Below are 23,674 nucleotides of genomic sequence, written 5' to 3'. Positions count from 1 at the left end.
AGATCCCAGGGTGAGTAGCTGAATTGTCCATGGTGTCCCAGAGCTGGTGTTGGCTTAGTGGTGGATGGGTTGTATCTTTACATGGCAGGCTGCAGGGCTCCCACAGTTCTGAGGCTTGTATCTGCCTGTTGGTGGTGGGTCTGTGTCCCTACCTGCCTAGTTTCTTGGCTGTGGGAGATCCAGTGCTGGTGCCAACGGTGCAATAGGTGGGGCCAGGTTCTGGCATGAAAAAGCTAAAGGGAATATTTCCAAATGGTGATTTCCAGCAACATTTTTCTCATAGCAGAACAAGCTTCTGCAAATTACTGTCCCCAGTGTCCTTGTCCCCAAGGTGAGCTCCAGTTTCTTCTTGTCTCTCTGGGAGGCTCTCCAAAAGCAGGGTGAGTCTTTCCCAGTCTCCTTTCACGCTGTCGCCTCTGACCTGTGTCCTCAACCATTTGCGATTTTGTGTGCATTCTTTAAAAGTGAAGTCTCTATTTCCCACACCCCTCTGGATCTCCCTTCCCAAGAGTAAGACCCACTGACTTTCAAGGCCAAATGTGCTGGGGCCTCATCTTCCCAGTGCAGGACCCCCAGGCTAGGGAGGTCTTCCCCTTGTTCCTTGGGAAGAACCTTGAAATTGTAATTATCCTCTCATTTGTGGGTTACCCATTTAGAAGTATGGGTCTTGGCTATATCATGTCTCCACCCTTTCTGCCCACCCTTTTCTAGTTTCCTCATTATAGCTTTAGTTGTAGAATATCTTTTCTGCTAATCTTCTGGTCTTTCTCATCAAAAGTGTATTGTATATAATGGTAATTATATATATATATATATACAAAATTACCATGGGATTGCAAAGAGTCAGACATGACTGAGTGACTGAACTGAACTAAATAATATATTGTACATGGTTTTAGTTTTGGTATGTCTGTGGAAGGTGAATTCAATCTTCCTACTCCTCAATTTTGGTCATCCTCCAGGAAATGCCTATTTAATATCTTTTGAATTAACTATTTTCTATTGCAGCCATGAAATTAAAAGACGCTTACTCCTTGGAAGGAAAGTTATGACCAACATAGATAGCATATTAAAAAGCAGAGACATTACTTTGCCAACAAAGGTCCGTCTAGTCAAGGCTATGGTTTTTCCAGTGGTCATGTATGGATGTGAGAGTTAGACTGAAGAAAGCTGAGCGCCGAAGAATCAATGTTTTTGAACTGTGGTGTTGGAGAAGACTCTTGAGAGTCCCTTGGACTGCAAGGAGATCCAACCAGTCCATCCTAAAGGAGATCAGTCCTGGGTGTTCATTGGAAGGACTGATGCTGAAGCTGAAACTCCAATACTTTGGCCACCTCATGTGAAGAGTTGACTCGTTGGAAAAGACCCTGATGCTGGGAGGGATTGGGGGCAGGAGGAGAAGGGGACAACAGAGGATGAGATGGCTGGATGGCATCACTGACTCTATGGACATGAGTTTGGGTACTCAGGGAGTTGGTGATGGAGAGGGAGGTCTGGCGTGCTGCGATTCATGGGGTCGCAAAGAGACAGACACAACTGAGTGACTGAACTGAACTGAACTGATCCCACATTTAGTTTGGGAATTTACTTAGACCTGTCTTCTAGCTTGCTGATTCTCTCCTCAGCTATATGCAGTACTGATAAGCTCATCAAATATATTTTTTATTTCCATTATAGTGTTTTTCGTTTTCCAGCATTTTCATTTGATCCTTGCTTAGAGGTTCTATTGCTCATCTTACATTAGCCACTGGTCTTGTGTGCTATTTATCTTTTTCATAAAAGCTTTTAACATCTTAATCACAATGATTTTAAATTCTCTGTCTGATAATTCCTACACTTGGGTCATATGTTCTTTGCTGGGTCTGGTTGTGATGCTTGCTTTGTTTTTCATGCTGTTTTTTCTTTTCTTGTTTTGTAATATATAATGTATAATTGTCTTGCCTTATTATTTTTCTTGAAAGCCAGAGATGATGTATTGAGTAATAAGAACAGACATAATTAGGCCTTTAGTGTAAAGTTTTGTGATAATTTAGCAGATTTTTTGCCCATGTTTAATGTTTGTAGTAGCTCCAAAGTGCCATAGGCTTCAAATTGCTCTAACATCACTTGTTTTAACTCATCTATTGACTTGGGGCTTCCTCTAAGTGCTTTCCTCAGAGAGAATTTGCATCTTGTAACTTTTCAGCTATATCCTCTGCTTAGAAACGTATTAGTCTGGTTGTAAGGGGTAGAAGGGGCTTTCCTGGTAGCTTGGCTGGTAAAGAATCCACCTATAGTGCAGGAGCCTGCTGTTCAATTCCTGGGTCAGGAAGATCTCCTGGAGAAGGGATAGGCTCCCACTTCAGTATTCTTGGGCTTCCCTGGTGGCTCAGATGGTAAAGAATCTGCCTGGAGTGCAGGAGACCTGGGTTTGATCCCTGGGTTGGGAAGATCCCCTGGAGGAGGGCATCACAACCCACTCCAGTATTCTTGCCAGGGGAATCCCGTGGACAGAGGAGCCTGGTAGGTTACAGTCCACGGGATCGCAAAGAGTTCGATACAACTGAGTAAGCACAGTACAGCACAAGATATGGAGGAAGGCAAACGTTCCATGATATTATGATCAAAGACCTGTGTCCCTGGGCTGTGAACTTCACAAATGTTACATAGTTTTGTTTTCTCAGCTTAATTGAGGCAGGAAGATACCTGTTAAAATGGGAGAAGTGCTCTTCCTCTAGATGGGATAGAGATATGATGGGACTTTGCTATCAAGAATCTTCTGAGCATATTTTACATATTTTACAATGGTTACTCTTCTCTACCCCTACCAGAGCCTTAAAAGGATCTTTCTCAGTTTTTTACCCTGAGAGCCTGGTGGGATTCCTGGAGTTAAATTTTACAAAATAGGGACCCACCTCATTATTACTCCTAGGAGTTTCTGACTCTTGGTTATCCACATTCAACTCCCAGAAATTCCGTTTTTACCAACTCCAAGTTATGATTCTTTGCTCCTACGAGTTTTTGGCTTCGTATCTTCTACTTCAAATAGACAGGTCTGAGCTCTGGCTTTGGATCTGCCTATGTCTCTATACATGGACATCACCAGATGGTCAACACCGAAATCAGACTGATTATATTCTTTGCAGCCAAAGATGGAGAAGCTCTATACAGTCAGCAAAAACAAGACCAGGAGCTGACTGTGGCTCAGACCATGAACTCCTTATTGCCAAATTCAGACTTAAATTGAAGAAAGTAGGGAAAACCACTAGACCATTCAGGTATGACCTAAATCAAATCCCTTATGATTATACAGTGGAAGTGAGAAATAGATTTAAGGGCCTAGATCTGATAGATAGAGTACCTGATGAACGATGGAATGAGGTTCGTGACATTGTACAGGAGACAGGGATCAAGACCATCCCCATGGAAAAGAAATGCAAAAAAGCAAAATGGCTGTCTGGGGAGGCCTTACAAATAGCTGTGAAAAGAAGAGAAGCGAAAAGCAAAGGAGAAAAGGAAAGATATAAACATCTGAATGCAGACTTCCAAAGAATAGCAAGAAGAGATAAGAAAGCCTTCTTCAGCGATCAATGCAAAGAAATAGAGGAAAACAACAGAATGGGAAAGACTAGAGATCTCTTCAAGAAAATCAGAGATACCAAAGGAACATTTCATGCAAAGATGGGCTTGATAAAGGACAGAAATGGTATGGACCTAACAGAAGCAGAAGATATTAAGGAGAGATGGCAAGAATACACAGAAGAACTGTACAAAAAAGATCTTCACGACCCAGATAATCACGATGGTGTGACCACTGACCTAGAGCCAGACATCCTGGAATGTGAAGTCAAGTGGGCCTTAGAAAGCATCACTACGAACAAAGCTAGTGGAGGTGATAGAATTCCAGTTGAGCTATTCCAAATCCTGAAAGATGATGCTGTGAAAGTGCTACACTCAATATGCCAGCAAATTTGGAAACTCAGCAGTGGCCACAGGACTGGAAAAGATCAGTTTTCATTCCAATCCCAAAGAAAGGCAATGCCAAAGAATGCTCAAACTACTGCACAATTGCACTCATCTCACACGCTAGTAAAGTAATGCTCAAAATTCCCCAAGCCAGGCTTCAGCAATATGTGAACCGTGAACTTCCTGATGTTCAAGCTCATTTTAGAAAAGGAAGAGGAACCAGAGGTCAAATTGCCAACATATGCTGGATCATCAAAAAAGCAAGAGAGTTTCAGAAAAACATCTATTTCTGCTTTATTGACTATGCCAAAGCCTTTGACTGTGTGGATCACAATAAACTGTGGAAAATTCTGAAAGAGATGGGAATACCAGACCACCTGACCTGCCTCTTGAGAAATTTGTATGCAGGTCAGGAAGCAACAGTTAGAACTGGACATGGAACAACAGACTGGTTCCAAATAGGAAAAGGAGTTTGTCAAGGCTATATATTGTCACCCTGTTTATTTAACTTATATGCAGAGTACATCATGAGAAACGCTGGGCTGGAAGAAACACAAGCTGGAATCAAGATTGCCTGGAGAAATATCAATAACCTCAGATATGCAGATGATGCCACCCGTATGGCAGAAAGCAAAGAGGAACTAAAAGGCCTCTTGATGAAAGTGAAAGTGTAGAGTGAAAAAGTTGGCTTAAAGCTCAACATTCAGAAAACGAAGATCATGGCATCTGGTCCCATCACTTCATGGGAAATAGATAGGCAAACAGTGGAAACAGTGTCAGACTTTATTTTTGGGGGCCCCAAAATCACTGCAGATAGTGACTGCAGCCATGAAATTAAAAGACACTTACTCCTTGGAAGGCAAGTTATGACCAACCTAGATAGCGTATTCAAAAGCAGAGACATTACTTTGCCAACAAAGGTTCATCTAGTCAAGGCTATGGTTTTTCCTGTGGTCATGTATGGATGTGAGAGTTGGACTGTGAAGAAGGCTGAGCGCCGAAGAATTGATGCTTTTGAACTATGGTGTTGGAGAAGACTCTTGAGAGTCCCTTGGACTGCAAGGAGGTCCAACCAGTCCATTCTGAAGGAGATCAGCCCTGGGATTTCTTTGGAAGGAATGATGCTAAAGCTGAAACTCCAGTACTTTGGCCACCTCATGCGAAGAGTTGACTCATTGGAAAAGACTGTGATGCTGGGAGGGATTGGGGGCAAGAGGAGAAGGGAATAACAGAGGATGAGATGGCTGGATGGCATCACTGACTCGATGGACGTGAATCTGAGTGAACTCCGGGAGTTGGTGATAGACAGGGAGGCCTGGCGTGCTGCGATTCATGGGGTCGCAAAGAGTCGGACATGACTGAGCAACTGATCTGATCTGATCTGATCTGATGTCTCTAGATTGGTGGTTTGCCTTGTGACCTCAGTTCTCTGATGGTGCAAGAGAAGTTGATTTATAGCTTGTTCAGCTTTCTGGGAAGGATGAGAGTTACAATTTCCAAGTTACTTTTGAGCTAAAACCAGACATTATTAATTGTTCTTCTGATCTGAGGCTATTTCCTGAGGAATTCCCTTTGTTCCCCTCTTGTATGAGAATCTTGGATCCCTAATTCATTTTTTTCTTGGTAAACTTATTTTAGTGGACTCTTTCCAGTATCTTCCCAGGAAAGAGTGCCCAGGAGTAAAATTTTTAAGACTTTTGAAAATTTGAAATCTGCAGTTGAAAATTCTATTCTATCCTCAGGTTTGAGTCACATGTTGACTCTACAGAGAACTTGAGGCTATAAAAAAATTCCTTAAGAATTTTGATGACTTAACCCCATTTCCTTCTGGTTTCTAATGCTTTTTTTGGATAAATCTAATGCCATCATTATTTCCAGTCTTTTGTGTTTAAAAAAAATCTTTCAAAAATTTTTCTTCCTTGCTTTCTAAAATTTCACTGTCATATATCCTTTGTTGTGGGGTTTTTTTTATTCCTTATGTTGAGTCCTTGATGGACTCTAATTTTAAGACTTTTTAAGTATGTCTTTGAAAATTTTCTCCTAGTTTTTTTTCTCTTCCATTCCTATTATTTTGGATGTTTATTTTTCTGCTCAAATCTGTTCTTTTTTGCTCTTTTATCATTTTGATCTACTTTCTGGGAGACTTCTTCAAATTTGTGTTTCAACTCTTCTATGAATTTTGTGTATGTGTGTGTGTGTTTACATGTTTTTAATCTGGTCATCTGAATATGCCTTTTTTTTTCTCACTTCATGGATTGTCTCTTAACCCTGTGAAGATTTTATTATAGTTTTTATTGGAGATTTCCCCACTCTGGGTTGATTTTTTTTTCTTTTGCATTTTTTTAGATCCTTGACTCCCCACTCTTATTTAAGATTGAAGCCTAACAAAGAAGCCAGTGGGTCTGTGTGAGTTGACTTTATCTACTGATGGGATTCACCACAGGGTGTGAGGTAGGGATATGGCTATTTGGATGGAGACCTCCTGCATATATCACAATCTGTAGGTCTTCTTCCTTGTGCTGGTCAGTCTCTCTAGAAAGCTGATCTCTTATGTTAAGCCAGGCTACAGGACACGACTCTTCCTAGAGACATTACTTCCTTCTAAAGACTTTCAAACAAACCTCTTATTTTCTTTCATCCATTACTTACAGAGCCTTTGAAGAACTCCATCGTGCCAATTAGTTTGACTCTTGTTGGCTTCAATCTATATTGCTCTATCCTGTGTGCCTACACACACACACACACACACACACACACACACACACACACACACACACTATCACTTGAAGGCCTAGAGTTTTCTCCATTCTGATAAATCAGTTATCACTCTTCAATTGCTTACTCGCTTGTGAACTTCTTGACATCATTTTTCTCTTTATGCATCCTTTCCTTTCTTGTTTTTTTTTTTTTTTTTTTTTGAGTTTATGCCTCTTTTATTCCTTTATTGTCCTTTTAGTGGGGTCACAAGATGGAGTGAAGATAAGCAAATGCATTTATTCAGTCTTTCTCACACTACAACCCTATTTACTTTGGTATTATAACTTGTTGTGAAAAGGGCATGGTTTTGGCTTTTATCTCTTCATTCCAAGTCATTCTGACAACAAGAACTTGAGAGGAGACTGAAGAAAGGATGACATTTTTGAATTTTTAATCTTCTAATGAGATACTTCTATGTGACTATTAATATTTCTCTACATACCATTAGTGTCCAAGCTAACTTGTAAGTTGCACCTGACCCATTCACTCTGATTATCTTTCTGCATTTTGGTCTCTCTTGACTGTTCAATGAGAGGGGCTCTTTTTCTCTCTCTTCTCCATGGCTTTAGTTCTGTGATGGATGTATCTTAGACCACTTTCAGAACTCCAATGTCACAAAAGTGCTGCCCATCAAGTTTACTTATGGTATCAGGTAGTTTTGCCCATGGTGTTTACATGATGTTTACTGGTCCAGTAAAAGACATTTATAGAGCAAAGCCCGCTTGTGTGTACTCAGATGCTGAACTATAAAACAACACCTAAACTGCCTACTAAAAGTCATATAAGCCAAAGGGCTAAATATCAGGTAAAATATTTTATTTAAAACATTAAACATGGAGGTTTATACCTTTCCTTAAACAGTGCTGCCTTAGCAACAGCTGGAATAAATTAGAAATGCTCAGATTTATCAAGAAAGGAATCAAGCAACAATTGTTGAGTATGTATGTGTTCAAGCCTGAGATGGCACCTGGAGGAACATGAAAAAAATGTAAAATATTGTTTCTGCTCTTCCCCAGACATTGATCCTCCTTTGGATGAAAAGTATAGGCTTGTTATTTGATACATGAGACCCAATATTCTTACTACCCCATTGCTGAGACAAAGTTACATATGAAAAATGCTAGCAACAGAACACGACACATCTAAATGTTTAATCATCTGTCAGAGACAGGTAACTCTACAGACATTCAGATCAGGAGGTCAAAGGGAACAGAAGCAGAAATCAGAAACGTTTAATGAGTTCCTACTCACAAAGTCTATGTTTTAGGTGATCTGGGAACACATAGAGGGAGAAATCCCCAGCACCTTGGATTGGCCTTCAATGATGCACTGTATTTGTATGGAGGGAGAAAAAAAGATATCCCATACAAGAAGTACAAGGACCACAAAACACAGTGACAAAAGAGATGCCTGTGAGACTTGGAAGGGGGACAGGCAATGGTCTGCCTAGATTCAAGTGTTCAAGCTCCAGAGAAGCAGATAATGAGGCTGGATTGTAGGGAAATAGAATCTTAATTTTCAGAAGAAGGAAAAACAGCACACTGCATCACAGAAGCCCCTCAGTTTAAGGCACAACTTTGCTGCATTTTTAAATGATGTTAAATAGGGGAACATTCACACAGACCCTTCATAACCATACCATATTTGTGGTTTCTGTCCTATTGATTTGTAGCCCTTAAATTGGAATAGGCGTATCCCTTGGACTAGCGGGGGGAAAAGAGAAATTAGGATAGTCTGGGTTCGATTTAAATCACTGAAACAAAGGAGGCATATGATTTATCCAGTCTGGCAACTATGGGACACGTTTCCCTGGCCCCTTGGACCACCCCCGTTCCCTGAATCCCCTTCCCAGAGCAGAAGAAAGTGGGTTGGGTATTTTGCCGGACTTCAGGTAATCATCATTTTAAAGACTCTGGATTAGGTTCCACTGTGTAAGATGTAACTTTGGGGTTTCACGCTTTTTCGTCTCTCTTGATTTGCCTAAAGTAAGTAGGAGGTATTTCTGGGGCATGCTTGCAGGCGGAGGGCAGTGGGCTTTGGAGGGAGGATGAAACTTTGGTGGTGATTTTTGATAAATAACTTTCCATCAACTTCTTAAGTCCCATCTCTCAGTAGATAAAGATGCATCAGGCCACCTAACAGTCACTGTAGATTTGAGGGACGCGGTAGCCAAAGTGGGCTTGAGCAGCTGAAGCTATGGCCTTAAATTGTGATCTCCTGACGACGAAGGCGACCCCGGTAGCAGGCTGCGGGATTTCTTTGTCCCTGCACACTTCATGCTTGACGCGATGCCTAAGCAAACAGTACAGGCAGCCGCTAGGAGGTAGCCGCGCTATTCGCCCGGCCACCAGTGGTCGCAGACACTAAGGGTCTCTGGACTCCGCCGGCCCAGGCGGGTGGCGCTTTTCCAAGGTCGGGGTTGCGATAAGCTGGTCGCTTGAGCTAGAAAGACGTCGAGGAACAGACGGCCCTGTCGTCTAACAGGGAGAGAAGGCGACCGGGCCTCCAAGGCATTGTCACGTCCGTCCCGAGGTCGGCTCGCTTGGCTACCAGCCGACCTCACATCTGGATGCGGCAGCGCCTTTCCCCGCAGGGCGGAGGCGAAGCGGAGGACCCCGGGGTGCAAGTACCTCCTCGTGAGCGCGCGCGGGCCCGCGAGCCCGCGAGCGTGTGTGCCCGCCTGTGCGCGCGCACGGGGACCACGGGAGCCGCGGCTTCGGGACCGGGGAATGGGGGTGGGGGCCCAGCAAGGACTCAATCTCCGCCGGCCTCCTCGCGCCTCACTGCGGGTTAATAACCAACCAGTTAGAGAGAGCCGAGCGTGACGGCGGCGGGGTGACAGCCCCAGCGAGCCGGCTGCGTGTCGGAGGGTCAGACTGTCCGCCAGCTTCGGCCACGCTCAGGGATTTGAATATATACATTTTGGGGGAGGGGGGTTATTATTTATTGTTTTTATTTTATTGTTTGCCTCTACCTCCGGAGGGACCAGAGCAGGAGAGGGGGGTTCTTTCTCCAGCCGAGCGTCGCGGATCTGAACGGGTCAAAAGAGGCAATTTTGCGGGTGGGGGAAGGAGGGGAGACCTTGATTTCCACCAATCCCCGGGCGTGTGTCTGCGAAGTCCCGGGCGCCGCGGAAGGCTGCGGCGCGCCGCTGAATTCACTGATGAGAGCGAGTTCTTTTCTTCTCCGGGAGGGGTGGGGAGCGGGGGTCCTGGCAAGCCAGGAGGAGAAGCCCGGGGCGGGCTAGCGGTCCCGGCCGCCGTGGAAATTTCCAAGGACTTGGCGCGTCTAGGGGGCGGCGTGGGGCGGGCGGGGGGGTGCCTGGCGGCGCAGCAGAGCGGGAGGCGGGGAGAGGCGGCGAAGGGCGCAGGAGCATCGCTCGGAAGGGGACGCCGCGGGCCAGATGTCTGGGAGGGAGCCGAGCCTCTCCCCGGACCCACGCCGAGGGCGACGGTGATGCTGCAGAACCGGCGGGAGCAACACCCCGCCGCCGCCCCCCACCCCCTGTCCCCGCGCTCTCGGAGACCCCGGCGCCCGCCTTCTGCAGGGAGAAACGACCATGGCCGTAGCTCGTGACTTGCTCCCCGGCTACTTACCCTAGCAAGATATCCTTGAAAAAGTTGCATTGGAAAAAAACATCTTTGCGCTGACCTTTGGGGTCCTGGGCGCCCAAGGAGCGGGCGTCCCAGTGCGTGCAAGAAAGCGGAAGGTGTGTGTGAATGGAGGGCCGGCGGGGCGGGAACCCTCCGCTGCCGCTGCGCCTAGCCTGGTGCTGAGGCTCCGGCCCTCGCCCCCAACCCCCACCCCGGGACCCCGGAGCTGCGATGAGCCCCTGCGGGCGGGCCCGGCGACACACATCCAGAGGGGCCATGGCCGTCCTGGCGTGGAAGTTCCCGCGGACCCGGCTGCCCGTGGGAGCCAGTGCCCTCTGCGTTGTGGTCCTCTGTTGGCTCTACGTCTTCCCTGTCTATCGGCTGCCGGACGAGAAGGAGATCGTGCAGGGAGTCCTGCAACAGGGCACTGCGTGGAGGAGGAACCGGACGGCCGCCGGAATCTTCAGGTACTCCTGCCTTCGCGGCTCCACCCCACTCGTGTCCTTTCCTCCCCGGGGCGCCGAGGACAGGGTCACCGGAGAGGACTGCCTCGCAGCGGCCCTTTTTTCCGGGTCTTCTTATCCTTCTGCCCTTTCCTTGTCGTTCCCCAACCTGGAGACGGTAGTCAGGGGGCCCTTCCCCAGCTCTTAACCCCCAGAGATGTGCGGACACCCGCCCTGGCCATGAAAAGTCTTTTCGCCTTTCTTCCCAAGCCTGACTGGTAGTCAGCGATTTGCCGATGACCGAGGGGAATAAAAAGCTAGGCTAACTTTGTCCCTTGAACTTAATGAGAATGTATCTTAGGCTCTGTAGAAGTTCAGAGCAGTGGAGAACTAGAAGCAGGTACCAGGCATCTTCCTGGGGTTTGGTGAATGGTTGGTAAGAGAAGTCACTAACGAGGGAGTCGTGGACAGTGAAAACATGGACACCCAGCCTGGCTCCGCTGCTTTGTGCAGTGAGCCCATAATAAACACAGGACACTCGTTGATAACCCTATCTGCTAAAGAGTCAGGGACTAGGTGATTTTTATTGGGGCTTTATCAACTTTCTAATAATGGATATTATATCCTCATTGTACCCTCTCCGCCCCCCAAACTAAATCTTCAGAAGGAGGAGTTAATTTCCCCCAAGGTCAGGTACCTTTGCGGGATCAGGGCTGAAATTTTTGTCACATAAAGCAATTTTGCTCGGCTTAAACGGTGGCTGTCTTCTGGTGACCGGGAGATTGCTTTAGGCAGGGGGTTGAACTCAGAAAACACACAGAACTAAAACCAGCTTGGAAATCAGAACTCTGAGGATCACTCAGAGGTCGAAGTTTCCCTTCCTTTCTGGGACGTTCAGCCTAAGGGTCTAAAAATGAGTTCTTGGCGGGAGGAACTGTGCGGGAAGACTGGAGGTAAGGCTGACCTGCTTCCCTCTGCTGCTTCTCAGTCCTCCTGGTCATGTTGAAGGGACACCCTGGTGCTTCTCTCACTGTCAGGGGCCCCTTTCACCTTCAGTCCCTTCAGCTGAAGATGATGCCCTTGGCTCTTCCAGGGATGGTTGCAGTCTAGGGATATGGAGGGGGTAGACAGTGCTTTCCTATGCGGAGCAAAGGAGTATAGGGCCAGGTGAGAACCAACTGAAACAGTTTCACAGCTGTTACAAATGCTCAGAAACATCTGTAAATTAAACAAGAAAACAAACAAACTTTGAAAACATATGGTTTCCCTCCCTTTCTCAGGCCTGCTCCTGAAAAGAAGGTCAAAGAGGTAACAGCCAATCCTTGCAGGGAAAGGCAGCGGAATTCTCTAAACTGGGAATTTCCTTTGCTCTCTTCAGAATTCTGCTATCATTAAGTTTAAAAATAACTCCACTCCCCTTAAAAATATATAAGAGCTCATTTTCTCTCACCTTCACGATATTGATTGTTTTACTCAAAGGGCATAGCATGCAGCAGTTCTTTGCTCTAAAGACAGAAAGCACTTTCATTTCAAGTACTATAAGGAAATGAGTTCAGAACTTCCCATTCGTTTGCAATGAATGAGCCCATTTTTTTGTATAGGAGGAGTAAGAATGAAGCTCTGTTAGAGACTGGATTTCTTTCGGAGGACATCATCAAGAGGAAAATGCTTCATTTTCTGAGAAGCCCAGGCGGGTTGTTCCTGAGACACACTTGCCTCTTACTGTCTGTAGCCTGGGGTGATGTTCAGTGTGCTTGGCTGGCATGTGGGCTAGTCTCTCTGTGCAGAGAATTACTTATGAAAATCCACATGAATTTGAGCAGACTCAGGGAGATAGTGGAGGACAGGGAAGTCTGGCATGCTGCAGTCCATGGGATCGCAAAGAGTCCGACATGACTTAGCGACTGAACAAGGACAACAAATAAAAACTGCCTGAACACATGTCTCTCAAAGTTAGTATTTATAAAACTGTGTAAGAGGTACCGTTGAATGCATGCTGCTTGACTCAGGCAGTAAAGAATCTATTTGCCATGCAGGAGACCTGAGTTTGACCCCTGGGTCAGGAAGATCCCCTGGGTAAGGGAATGGCAACTCACTCCAGTATTCTTGCCTGGAGAATCCTATGGACAGAAGAGCTTGGCGAGCTGAAAAAGAGTTTGGGCTTCAGAGTCGAATCCTGAGTTTATCCTAGACTGCCATGACTAGGTAAACAGCAGAGTATCTTCAGCAAATTACTGTATCTTTTTGAGTTTTAGTTTCATTATGAATAAATGGAGATAATAACATCTACCTGGCAGAGTTGGTGTAAAGTTTAAATAGGAAAAAAAAAACCAACACTGCCCAGTGTCTGGCACATATAATCAGTCAGTAGTATCATTCCAGTTGTTATAAATTGTAAGTTGTATATGTTACAACTTAAATAAGGGCACTTGGCCAGGCCAAAAGAACTTGGAATGTTTCACCTGGCAGATTTGCAAAGAATCATTATTAGTCCTAATATGCCCCACTGCCCTCCCCACCCCACCCCGACACTTTACACTGAAGCTAATAAACAGGGAGGAGGATTTTGAAAGATAGTCAAAATATCATTGTTTGTTAAGTCTTTTTTTTTTCTACTCTGAATGATTAATTGATTTTTTAACATCTGGATCATTAGTATGTATATAGTAGTGTTGTTCAGTCGCTCAGTTGTGTCTGACTCTGTGACCCCATGGACTGCAGCACGACAGGCCTCCCTGTCCATCACCATTTCCCGGAATTTGCTCAAATTCATTTCTATTGAGTCGGTGATGCCATCCAACCATCTCATCCTCTGTTGTACCCTTCTCCTCCTGCCCTCAATCTTTCCCAGCATCAGGGTCTTTTCTGATGAGTCAGCTCTTCACATCAGGTGGTCAAAGTATTGGAGTTTCAGCTTCAGCATCAGTCCTTTCAATGAATATTCAGAATTATTTCCCTTAGGATTGACTGGTTTGATCTCCTTGCCACCCAGGGACTCTCAAGAGTCTTCTCCAGCACCACAGTTCAAAAGCACCAATTCTTTGGCGCTCATCGTTCTTTATGGTCCAGCTCTCACATCCATACATGACTACTGGAAAAACCATAGCTTTGACTACACGGACCTTTGTTGGCAGAGTGACGTCTCTACTTCTTAATACACTGTCTACGTTTGTCATGTGGTGGTGGTTTAGTTGCTAAGTCGTGTCCAACTCTTGCGACCCCATGGACTGTAGCCTGCCAGGCTCCTCTATTCATGGGATTCTCCAGGCAAGAATACTGGAATGGATTGCCATTTCCTTCTCCAGGGGATCTTCCTGACCCTGAAATCAACCCGGGGTCTCCTGCATTGCAGGCAGATTCTTTACTGACTGAGCTATGAGGGAAGCATTGTGAGCTATGACATTTGTCATATGTTTGTTAAATATGAAACAGGTCAGCCAGAAGCCTTTGTTGCGTTAAGGAGACACAACTTTGGCAAACAGGTATCTGTGTTTTCCAGTCTGACAAATCTTCTGCACAAATACAAACACGTGTACATAAATGTACAATGTACACATATGTGTGGGGATATACACACATTTATCCATAAACCATGGAATGATGTATGTATATGTATTGACATAAATACATATATTCATATATGTGTGCATGCACGCTACGTCTTTGTGATGCTATGAACTGTAGCCCACCAGGCTCCTCTGTCCATGGGTTTCTCCAGGCGAGAATACTGGAGTGAGTTGCCATGCCTTCCTCTAGGGGATCTTCCTGATCCATGGATTGAATCCACAGCTCCTGCGGCTCCTGCATTGCAGGTGATTCTTTACCACTGAGCCACCTGGGAAGCCCGTATTCATATACACACACATGCAAATAATTGCAGCCAGTCAGTCAACCCATATTTAATGAGTGACTACAGTGCACCGGATATGAGTTAGGATAGCAGTGGACAGGATGGACAGCTGCTTTCTCTGAGACAGCTTACCTCCTCCTGGGTGGTGACTGACAAAAACATATGAGGAAAGAATGGGATGGTCTTTAAGTCTTGTAAAATCCTGTGAGGACAAAAGAAAGTGTTTGCTTAGGTTTATAAGCATCAGAATTTCAGATTCCATTTTGCCTTTTGTGCTTCCACTTACTTTTGTGATTTTCTTCTCCAAGCTTAGAGCTTGTTAAGTGCTGATCCCTCAGAGGGGAACTTTGACAAATCCCCCCTGAGGATGAGGAGCAGCAAGAAAGCAACCAAGCTTTAGGAGTGTTGCTAAACAGAAAGTTTCCCTCTCATCCACATAGCGGTAGAAAATACATAAATCAGTTCACCCTACCACAGAAACTTAAACTTTCTAGGCAACTCGTGCTGCTTCTGATTAAACAGTCAGGTAGTATGTTCTGTGTTGTGTGCTCAGTCATGTCCTGTTCTTTGGGACCCCATGGACTGCAGCCCACCAGGCTCCTCTGTCCATGGGATTTCCCAGACCAGAATACCAGAGTGGGTTGCCATTCCTTTCTCCAGGGGATCTTCCCTGATCCAGGAATTGAACCCGCGTTTCCTGCATCTCTTGCATTGGCAGGTGGATTCTCTACTGCTGAGCCACTTGGAAGGTCCTTAAGTAGCATGAGGAGAGTGGCATTTGTCTCTTCTGTCAGGTCCTTACCCATTGTGTTTGTTCCTCAGAAATAAGCTTCTGTTCCAGGTTTACATGCAAGGCTTTATTCTTGGCACCTGACGTGGTAACAGTGACAGCAAAGCCAAAGAATTATTAGGCCCTGTTATGCGCATGGCACTATGTTCAGTTCAGTTCAGTTGCTCAGTCCTGTCCGACTCTTTGCGACCCCATGGACTGCAGGATGCCAGGCCTCCCTTTCCATCACCAACTCCTGAAGTTTACTCAGACTCATGTCCATTGAGTCGGTGATGCCATCCAACCATCTCATCCTCTGTCGTCTCCCTCTCCTCCTGCCTCCAATCTTTCCCAGTATCAGGGTCTTTTCACATGAGTCAGCTTGTTGCATCAGGTGGCCACAGTACTGGAGTTTCAGCTTCAGCATCAGTCCTTCCAATGAATATTCAGGACTGATTTCCTTCAGGATGGGATGGTTGGATCTCCTTGCAGTCCAAGGGACTCTCAAGAGTCTTCTCCAACACCACAGTTCAAAAGCATCAATTCTTCGGTGCTCAGCTTTCTTTATGGCCCAACTCTCACATCCATACATGACTACTGGAAAAACCATAGCCTTGACTAGACGGACCTTTGTTGGCAAAGTAATATCTCTGCTTTTTAATATGCTGTCTAGGTAAGTCGTTAACTTTCTTTCCAAGGAGTAAGCGTCTTTTAATTTCATGGCTGCAATCACCATCTGCAGTGATTTTGGAGCCCCCCAAAATAAAGTCTGCCACTGTTTCCACTGTTTCTCCATCTATTTGCCATGAAATGATGGGGCTGGATGCCATGATCTTAGTTTTCTGAATGTTGAGCTTTAAACCAATTTTTTCACTCTCCTTTTTCACTTCATCAAGAGGCTCTTTAGTTCTTCTTCACTTTCTGCCATAAGGGTGGTGTCATCTGCATATTTGAGGTTATTGATATTTCTCCCGGCAATCTTGATTCCAGTTTGTGCTTCTTCCAGCCCAGCATTTCTCATGATGTACTCTGCATATAAGTTAAATAAGCAGGGTGACATTTCCCGATTTGGAATCAGTCTGTTGTTCCATGTCCAGTTCTAACTGTTGCTTCCTGACCTGCATACAGATTTCTCAGGAGGCAGATCAGGTGGTCTGGTATTCCCATCTCTTGAAGAATTTTCCAGAGTTTGTTGTGATCCACACAGTCAAAGGCTTTGGCATAGTCAATAAAGCAGAAATAGATGTTTTTCTGGAATTCTCTTGCTTTTTCGATGATCCAGCAGATGTTGGCAATTTGATCTCTGGTTCCTCTGCTTTTTCTAAAATCAAGTTGAACATCTGGAAGTTTACGGTTCACATATTGTTGAAGCCTGGCTTGGAGAATTTTGAGCATTACTTTACTAGTGTGTGAGATGAGTGGAATTATGCAGTAGTTTGAACATTCTTTGGCATTGCCTTTCTTTGGGATTGGAATGAAAACTGACCTTTTCCAGTCCTGTGGCCACTGCTGAGTTTTCCAAATTTGCTGGCATATTGAGTCCAGCACTTGCACAGCATCATCTTTTAGGATTTGAAATAGTTCAACTGGAATTCCATCACTTCCACTAGCTTTGTTCATAATGATGCTTCCTAAGGCAGTATGTTAAGTGTTTAAATATCCTGTCTGATTTAATTCTCCTAAGAATGTTATATAAATGGGTACAGTACTATCCATTGTTTACAAAGATAAATGTGCCCTGGTCCCTGCCATCAAGGGACTTGCTGTCATCCTGTGCGACAGGCATATATGTATTTAATCAACCAATGTCTTGGCAATAGAGCTGTTAAAGGGAGACAGCATAACAGAGTGAAAAATTTAGCAGATTGTGGAGCTGTCAGCAAATGCTTGGAGTTCCCTGTCTGGTTGTATGACCACTGGTAAGTTCAACTCTCAGAGCTTCACCATCCCTGTTTGTAAAATGGGGCTTGTAGTCATTTCTTACAGGTTTATTGTGAAAGTTACCTGATAGCATACAGATAGCACTTAAAAGGACGTTGCTTGCTTCGTACCTCTGTTTAATAAGTGATCCTTGCAACAGTCAAAATAGAAAGCAAAGGGCTGGGGAAATTCACAGAACTTGGCGCTTGATTCTGGGGAAGGAGGGAAGCTGAAAGGAAGTGGTATTTGTACTCAGGCTTGAAGGTTGTTAGGATGGGGGAGTAGTGAGAGAGGGCAAAAGATGTTCCGGGCAGAGAGGACACCAGTAGTGAGAGCGGAAGGGTGGCGAAGGGTCAGGTGTGTGCTTCCTGCCTGGAAAGTCTTTAAGTTGCTAGTCTTTAAGTCTTTAAGCAGTTATAGCTTTCTGCACGTTCCTTTCTGTCCTTGTGTTTAATCTATGGTTTCCAGAAGCTTTGGGTGTTTCCACAGCTGCCCTGGTGAGTGCAGAAGGGCATTGGGTGGTGGTAGTGAGGGGATGAGAGGCGGGGTGCAGACGTCTGTGCATATGGAATGTAGGTTCATCTTTGTTAAGTGTGGAATTCGTGGAATTCACTGCAAAGGTCCTTTAGGAAGACAATGGTTTCATAAATTTGGTGCTTAATGAAAATAAGCTGCCATTATGTTGCAGATTCACACGTGAAAAAACTTGACCAGCAATGACCGTGGTGGGGTCAGTTTAGTCAGTAAGTCATGTCTGACTCTTTTGACCCCATGGACTGTAGCCCTGCAGGCTCCTCTGTCCATGGAATTTCCCAGGCAAGAATAATGAAGTGGGTAGCCATTTCCTTCTCCAAAATAGCAAAAATAAGTCATGAACATTGCTTGGACTCATGATATGTATCAGCTCCTGTTCTTAGTGCTTGTATTGGTTATCTTGTTTTTCCATAGCTATTTTATTAAGTTCCCATTTTATATTTGTATGTTCTTTGTTTTACAGTTGAGGAAATGGAGGTTCAGAGAGAACCATTAACAAAGTGATGGAGTTGGGATTCCACCTAGAGATATTAGACTCTAAGCACATGCTTGTTCCCTGATAATCTTGGGGAAATGATGCATTGCTGATGTCTCTTACGATCTGGCCATGATTACTCCTCTGCCATCATCTTTCATCAGTATTCCCCTTTATGATTTAGTCAGATTGATAAAGGATACAGTCCCTGAAACAAGCCAGGCTGTATTGGTTTTGCTTGTACCATGCCTTCTACCTGGAATCTTTTCTTTCAAGACCACAAGGTCCAGCCTTCACGGGGCCAATCCTTACTTCTGTCTCCATAGTGCCTAATAGTGGTTAAGAACAAAGTTTCCGAAGTTAGCTGTGTTCAAATCCTGATTCCACTGTTTGTTTTGTTCTTGAGCTAACCGGCCTTCATGGTCCATTTTCTCACATGTAAAGGCTGGCTTTTTGTAGAAGTGTCGTGAGTTTAAAATAGATAGTGCGTTGAAAATGCTGAGAGCTGTTTCTGGCATATAGAGTTGGCCCTTTGTATCCACAGGTTCCATATCTGTGGGTTCCACCTCAATGGGCTGAACCAGCTTCGGGTTGAAATTCAAGACCGCAGTTGGCTGAATCCTCCAATGCAGAATCCGCAAATATGGAGGGCAGACTCTACTAGCCATTGTACATCAGGGACTTTAGCATTGGGGAATTTTGGGAGCTGGGTGGGGGTGGGAGGGTAGGGAGCTGGGATGGCGGCCTGAAACCAATCCCTCGAGGGTCCTGAGAGCTGAGTGTAATAAGTGCTTGGTTCACATTAACTTCCCTCAAGGCAGCTTTCCTTCCTTCTCCCCCAGGCTGTGTTAGACTCTTCTCCTTTAAAACAAACCAGACAAAACCAGCAAGAAGAAAACATTATGCCTATTATTGCATTTTTTTCCACTGACCCAAAATATCTACTACTGTTTCTACCACTATTAACATAGAAGGTGCTGGAACCACAACAATGAACTTAACAGAATCCTTACTTTCCTGGAGATTTATAGGCTGATGAGGGGAGACATAAACAGATATATATATATAAGTATCTGGTAATTTCTCAAGCTGTATTAAAAGTACCAGTTTATTTGTCTGCCTTTTCTGCCAACTCCTTCATATTTGCGTACCTGGAGCTGAGCATGGTTACTGTCACACTCATTTTGCTTGAGTTACTGTGTGAATGAACATTTTATAAAGGAGTGGGCCCGGTTAGCCAGTCAGTTACCTGCAAAGATTTATTGAGGTTCGACACTCTGCTTGGCTGTGTGGGGTCAAAGGAGTAAACAGCATCCTCTGTAATTTCTAAGAGTTCTTCCTCTAGAACAGTTTCCTAGTCTTAGCACTACTAACACCCGTGTGTGTGTGTGTGTGTGTGTGTGCGCGCTCAGTCGTGTCCGACTCTTTGCGACCCCATGGACTGTAGCCCACCAGGCTCTTCCGCCCTTGAGATTCTCCAGGCAAGAATACTGGAGTGGATTGCCATGTCCTACTGCAGGGGATCTTCCCCACCCAGGGATCAAACCTGTGTCTCTTGTCTCTCCTGCAGTGGCAGGTGATTCTTTACAAACTGCGCCACCTGGGGAGCCACTAACATCCTGGGCTGGATAATTCACTGTTTTGGCAGCCCGTCCTATACATTGTAGAATGTTCAGCAACACCCATGTCTTTTGTCCACTGAATGAAACAACCAGATATGTCTGCAGACTTAGTAAAATGTCTCCTGAGGGGGGCAGAATGGCCCCTGTTTGGGAATCACTACTTTAGAGAAACAAAACCAATCCAGTTGACAAGATTTAAGAAATCCAGAAAACATCACGCAATTAACAGTGAAATGCAAACTGCAAACTGTGAATGCTCTGACTACCAAAAGAGGAGTGAATGAATGGTACTTTGATAGATGGCCAGGTCTTGGTTAGGGAAGGGTAGGGAACCCGGGACACATTTGGGGAGATTTATGATAAGCATCTGTGTCTTTTGAAAGCTTGTATGTGAGCCTGTCAGTTGCCCCCTTAGACCTTGGCGAGAGGAGCCCGTGCTTCATGTCCTATGTTTTGGGGAAGCTCACTTGGCTCTTTTCTCATCTCACCCCTTCTCAGTCAGGCAAGGCTCAATGGGGTCTTTGTAGCCTGCCTGCCCTCAGGGAGCGTTTCCCCCTTCTCCATCCTAAGGGTGGCTTGCCCCTCTGCTGTGTGCACTCCTAGACCCCCAGACAAGGAACAGTTCTTTGCAAGAATGGGAGGCTGTGAGAACAACTTGCCTCTGGGGTTAGGGGGATTCATGTGTACACATGTGGGGAGAAGTTCTCCTTGTGTTGCCATGTTTCAGTATGAAATGCTCTGGGATTTGAGAGGCCTAAATTGGAATCTGGCATTCCAGGTTGTTATATAGGTATGTTTGTCCAGGGAAAAGATTAGGAGAGAATATATATTTTACTTGTTTGTTAATGTGATTATAACTTTTAATTAAATATTAGACACATTTGTAATACCTTTGTCTTCTGCCTTGCAAGTAGGGTCTTTTTTTTTTTTTTGGCAAGGTGGGAGCCTATTTGTCTTAATTTTGCAGAGGGGTATTTAGGAAGCTAGTTGGATCAACTGGATAATTGTATATGTTAGTCTAGAGCACGGCCAGTTTGTCTTCTGACAGAGTTCTGTCTGGAAGCCAGAGCTGTTGTATCAAACTAAGAACATGCAGATTGGAACCTGCTAAAGGAGGCAATATAAGCTTCCCACTGGGAGGGCAGGTACCTCCGTCAGTATCCAGTTCCCATTTTGGGGAGGTGAAACCCATGGTCAAATTGATTTAGGACAAGGTTTTAATACACTCAAAGAAGAGTCCAAGATATGTTACTTACAGATCTAAGAAGCCAGGGGGCGCTGTGAGCTGGGGGAGGGGCTGCCCTCCATCCCAGGCTAGGAGCAGGAGATAAGAGAGCCGTGTTGCTGCTGTTGTTCAGTGGCTCAGTCGTGTCCGATTCTTTCCGACCCCATGGACTACAGCACTCCAGGCTCCCTTGTTCTCCACTGTCTCCCTGAGTTTGCTCCGAGTAATGTCTACTGAGTTGGTGATGCCATCCAATCATCTCATCATCTGCTGCCCCGTTTTGCTTTCAGTCTTTCGCAGCATCAGGGTCTTTTCCAGTGAGTGGGCTCTTCACATCACGTGGCCAAAGTATTAGAGCAGGGTAACAAGCATCTATTACTTATAAGGTGGTGGCGGGTGGGGGGTGACTGGAACTTTTCGCGGGCTTAAACTCTTAAGTGGTTATTTTAAAAGGTGCCTGGGAAAAGGCAAAGAGGGAACTTATGGCAGGCATCCTAAACTTGAGTCCTAATCAGAATGTCCAGACTCTTGAGTGTGAGCAGGGTTATCATACTGTTAAATGCCTAGGCAGCAAGTCAGTAAAACGTTTTTTTCTTTTCCTCAAGGGTCATTTTTCTCATCACAACTGTGAATCGTTGTGGAAGTGATGCTGACTATGTATGTATCATCAATGCAGTCCTTAACAATGAAGTTGATCTATTTACAGGAAAATCCTTTTTAACTTTTTCATTCTATTTTGGCTCTTCTGGGAGCTGTGTGACCTTGGGCAAGCTGCTTAACCTCTCAGTTCCTTTGTTATGTCATCTGAAAAATGGTGTACTTTGCTAACCCACTTCCTAGGTTTATGATGTTAATTAAGGGAGATAATTAGTGTACAGTCTGGAGCCATCCTCAGCCTGGCTTGGCGAGGTGACAAAATGATTGTTCCCACCTGGAAAGAATCTGGACTTCAGAGCCCCAGAGAATCAGGTTTTAATCCCAATTCTGTCATTTATTAACTTTGTGACCTTGAAAAATTTATCTGGCTTTTCTGAGCCTTAGCTGTGGGTGGCAGTTTTTACCGTGAGAGTATTAGGTGCTGAATAATTGCTAATTATTAAGCCATAATGATGAGAAATGCTGCTTCCTGAGACACATCCTATGCCTGTTATTACACTTTTAGTAATAGAATAATGACAATAAAATGTGACCTTATGATATCGTTCTTCCATAGTGTTAGAGTGAAGGCTGCTATAAAGTGGCCAGGAGAATTTTAAGCGAGAGAGCAGGCCCCTGGCATAAATCTCCTGTTCATTCATTCATTCAGTCATTCCTTTATCTACATTTAGTAAATGCCTCCTGCGTGCCACTTAGGTGCTGGGATACATGATGAAAGTTAGACATGGTTTATGATTTTATAGAATTTACAGTTGCATCAAGTGTCATTAGTTAAGTCACTAAGAAATTGAGTCATGTGTTCCAAGGGTGAGAGTTTGTTTTAAGTAATCATGCTGAGTTTTGAAGCAACCGATTTTCTCCCCTTTCTGTTGGACCGTCTTCTGGCTATGGCACTGCGTGAGAGGGAATCAGCCAAGACCGTAAGAGCTGTGTCACTCCTTTAATTGGTGCCAGGAGGAAGCTGAAATGAATTCAGAGCTACAGTTCTCCATTATTCAAGGCTTAAGTAACAGACTGCAAGCCAGAGATTTATTTCCAAGTGAATGTAATGAGAAAGGGCTTGTTTTGAACAAAGTGCTTGTTTCAATTATTGATAAGACAAATGTATACATGATTTTTATATCCCTCATGCTTATTTAAAAAATTTATAATGTTTATTATTGGTCTGATTTTGGAAGTCAAAGATACCGACTGTAGGAAAATTTTTAATGTAGGAAAAAGAAGAAAACAATCACTTGTAATTCCGTCCTTCAGAAGTACTCATTGTGAACAGTTTTTTGTGTTTGCATGTGAATGTATGCTAAATTGTATGTATTTTGTATATTTAGTTTTATATCCTTTTAAAATCATTCAGTGTTATATCTGTAACATTTTCTCATATAATTAATTTTTAACTTACAACCTTGTGATAGTTTTGTGATTTTCATTTTGGAAAAAGATTATTTACCTATGTTTTTAAAAAATTTTTATTGGAACAAATTACTTTCTTAAAAAGGATCCTTAAAAAGGATATTGACAGGATATGTTAGATTCTTTTAAAATTTCTTCATATATATGGTGAATACTGAATGTGTTAGTCACTTACTCGTGTCTGACTCTTTGAGCTATAGCCCGCCAGACTCCTCCTGTCCATGGAATTCTCCGAGGAAGAATACTGGAGTGGGTTGCCATTCCCTTCTCCAGGGAATTTTCCCGACCCAGGAATTGAACTGGGGTCTTCTGCATTGCAGGCAGATTCTTTACCGTCTGAGCCACAAGGGAAATACTGAATATGGAAAATCATAAAGCCTCTTTAAAGAGTTCTTCTTTCTCAAAGTTGACACTTAATGATAAGAGCAATACTGTTTTTATTTGTGAAAGTGACTGACATGTATTCACCCAAAG

The 23,674-nt window shown here is 44.4% G+C and overlaps 1 protein-coding gene across 1 annotated transcript in view; it reads left to right on the top strand.

Annotated features, from left to right (window-relative positions):
• Positions 1-9,909: 9,909 nt before the first annotated feature.
• Positions 9,910-23,674, top strand: part of ST8SIA1 (ST8 alpha-N-acetyl-neuraminide alpha-2,8-sialyltransferase 1) — a 175,461-nt gene continuing 161,696 nt past the window's right edge. The window contains exon 1 of the mRNA XM_070371176.1: positions 9,910-10,762. Within this exon, the coding sequence (XP_070227277.1) occupies positions 10,527-10,762 (236 nt within the window). The 5' untranslated portion in view covers positions 9,910-10,526. The remainder of the gene's footprint in view (positions 10,763-23,674) is intronic.

This window comes from Bos mutus, chromosome 5 (genome assembly GCF_027580195.1).
Source record: "Bos mutus isolate GX-2022 chromosome 5, NWIPB_WYAK_1.1, whole genome shotgun sequence".
NCBI classification, from domain to species: Eukaryota; Metazoa; Chordata; class Mammalia; order Artiodactyla; family Bovidae; genus Bos; species Bos mutus.
The sequence above is the reverse complement of the archived record's forward strand: the minus strand, read 5'-3'. Positions and strand labels throughout refer to the sequence as shown.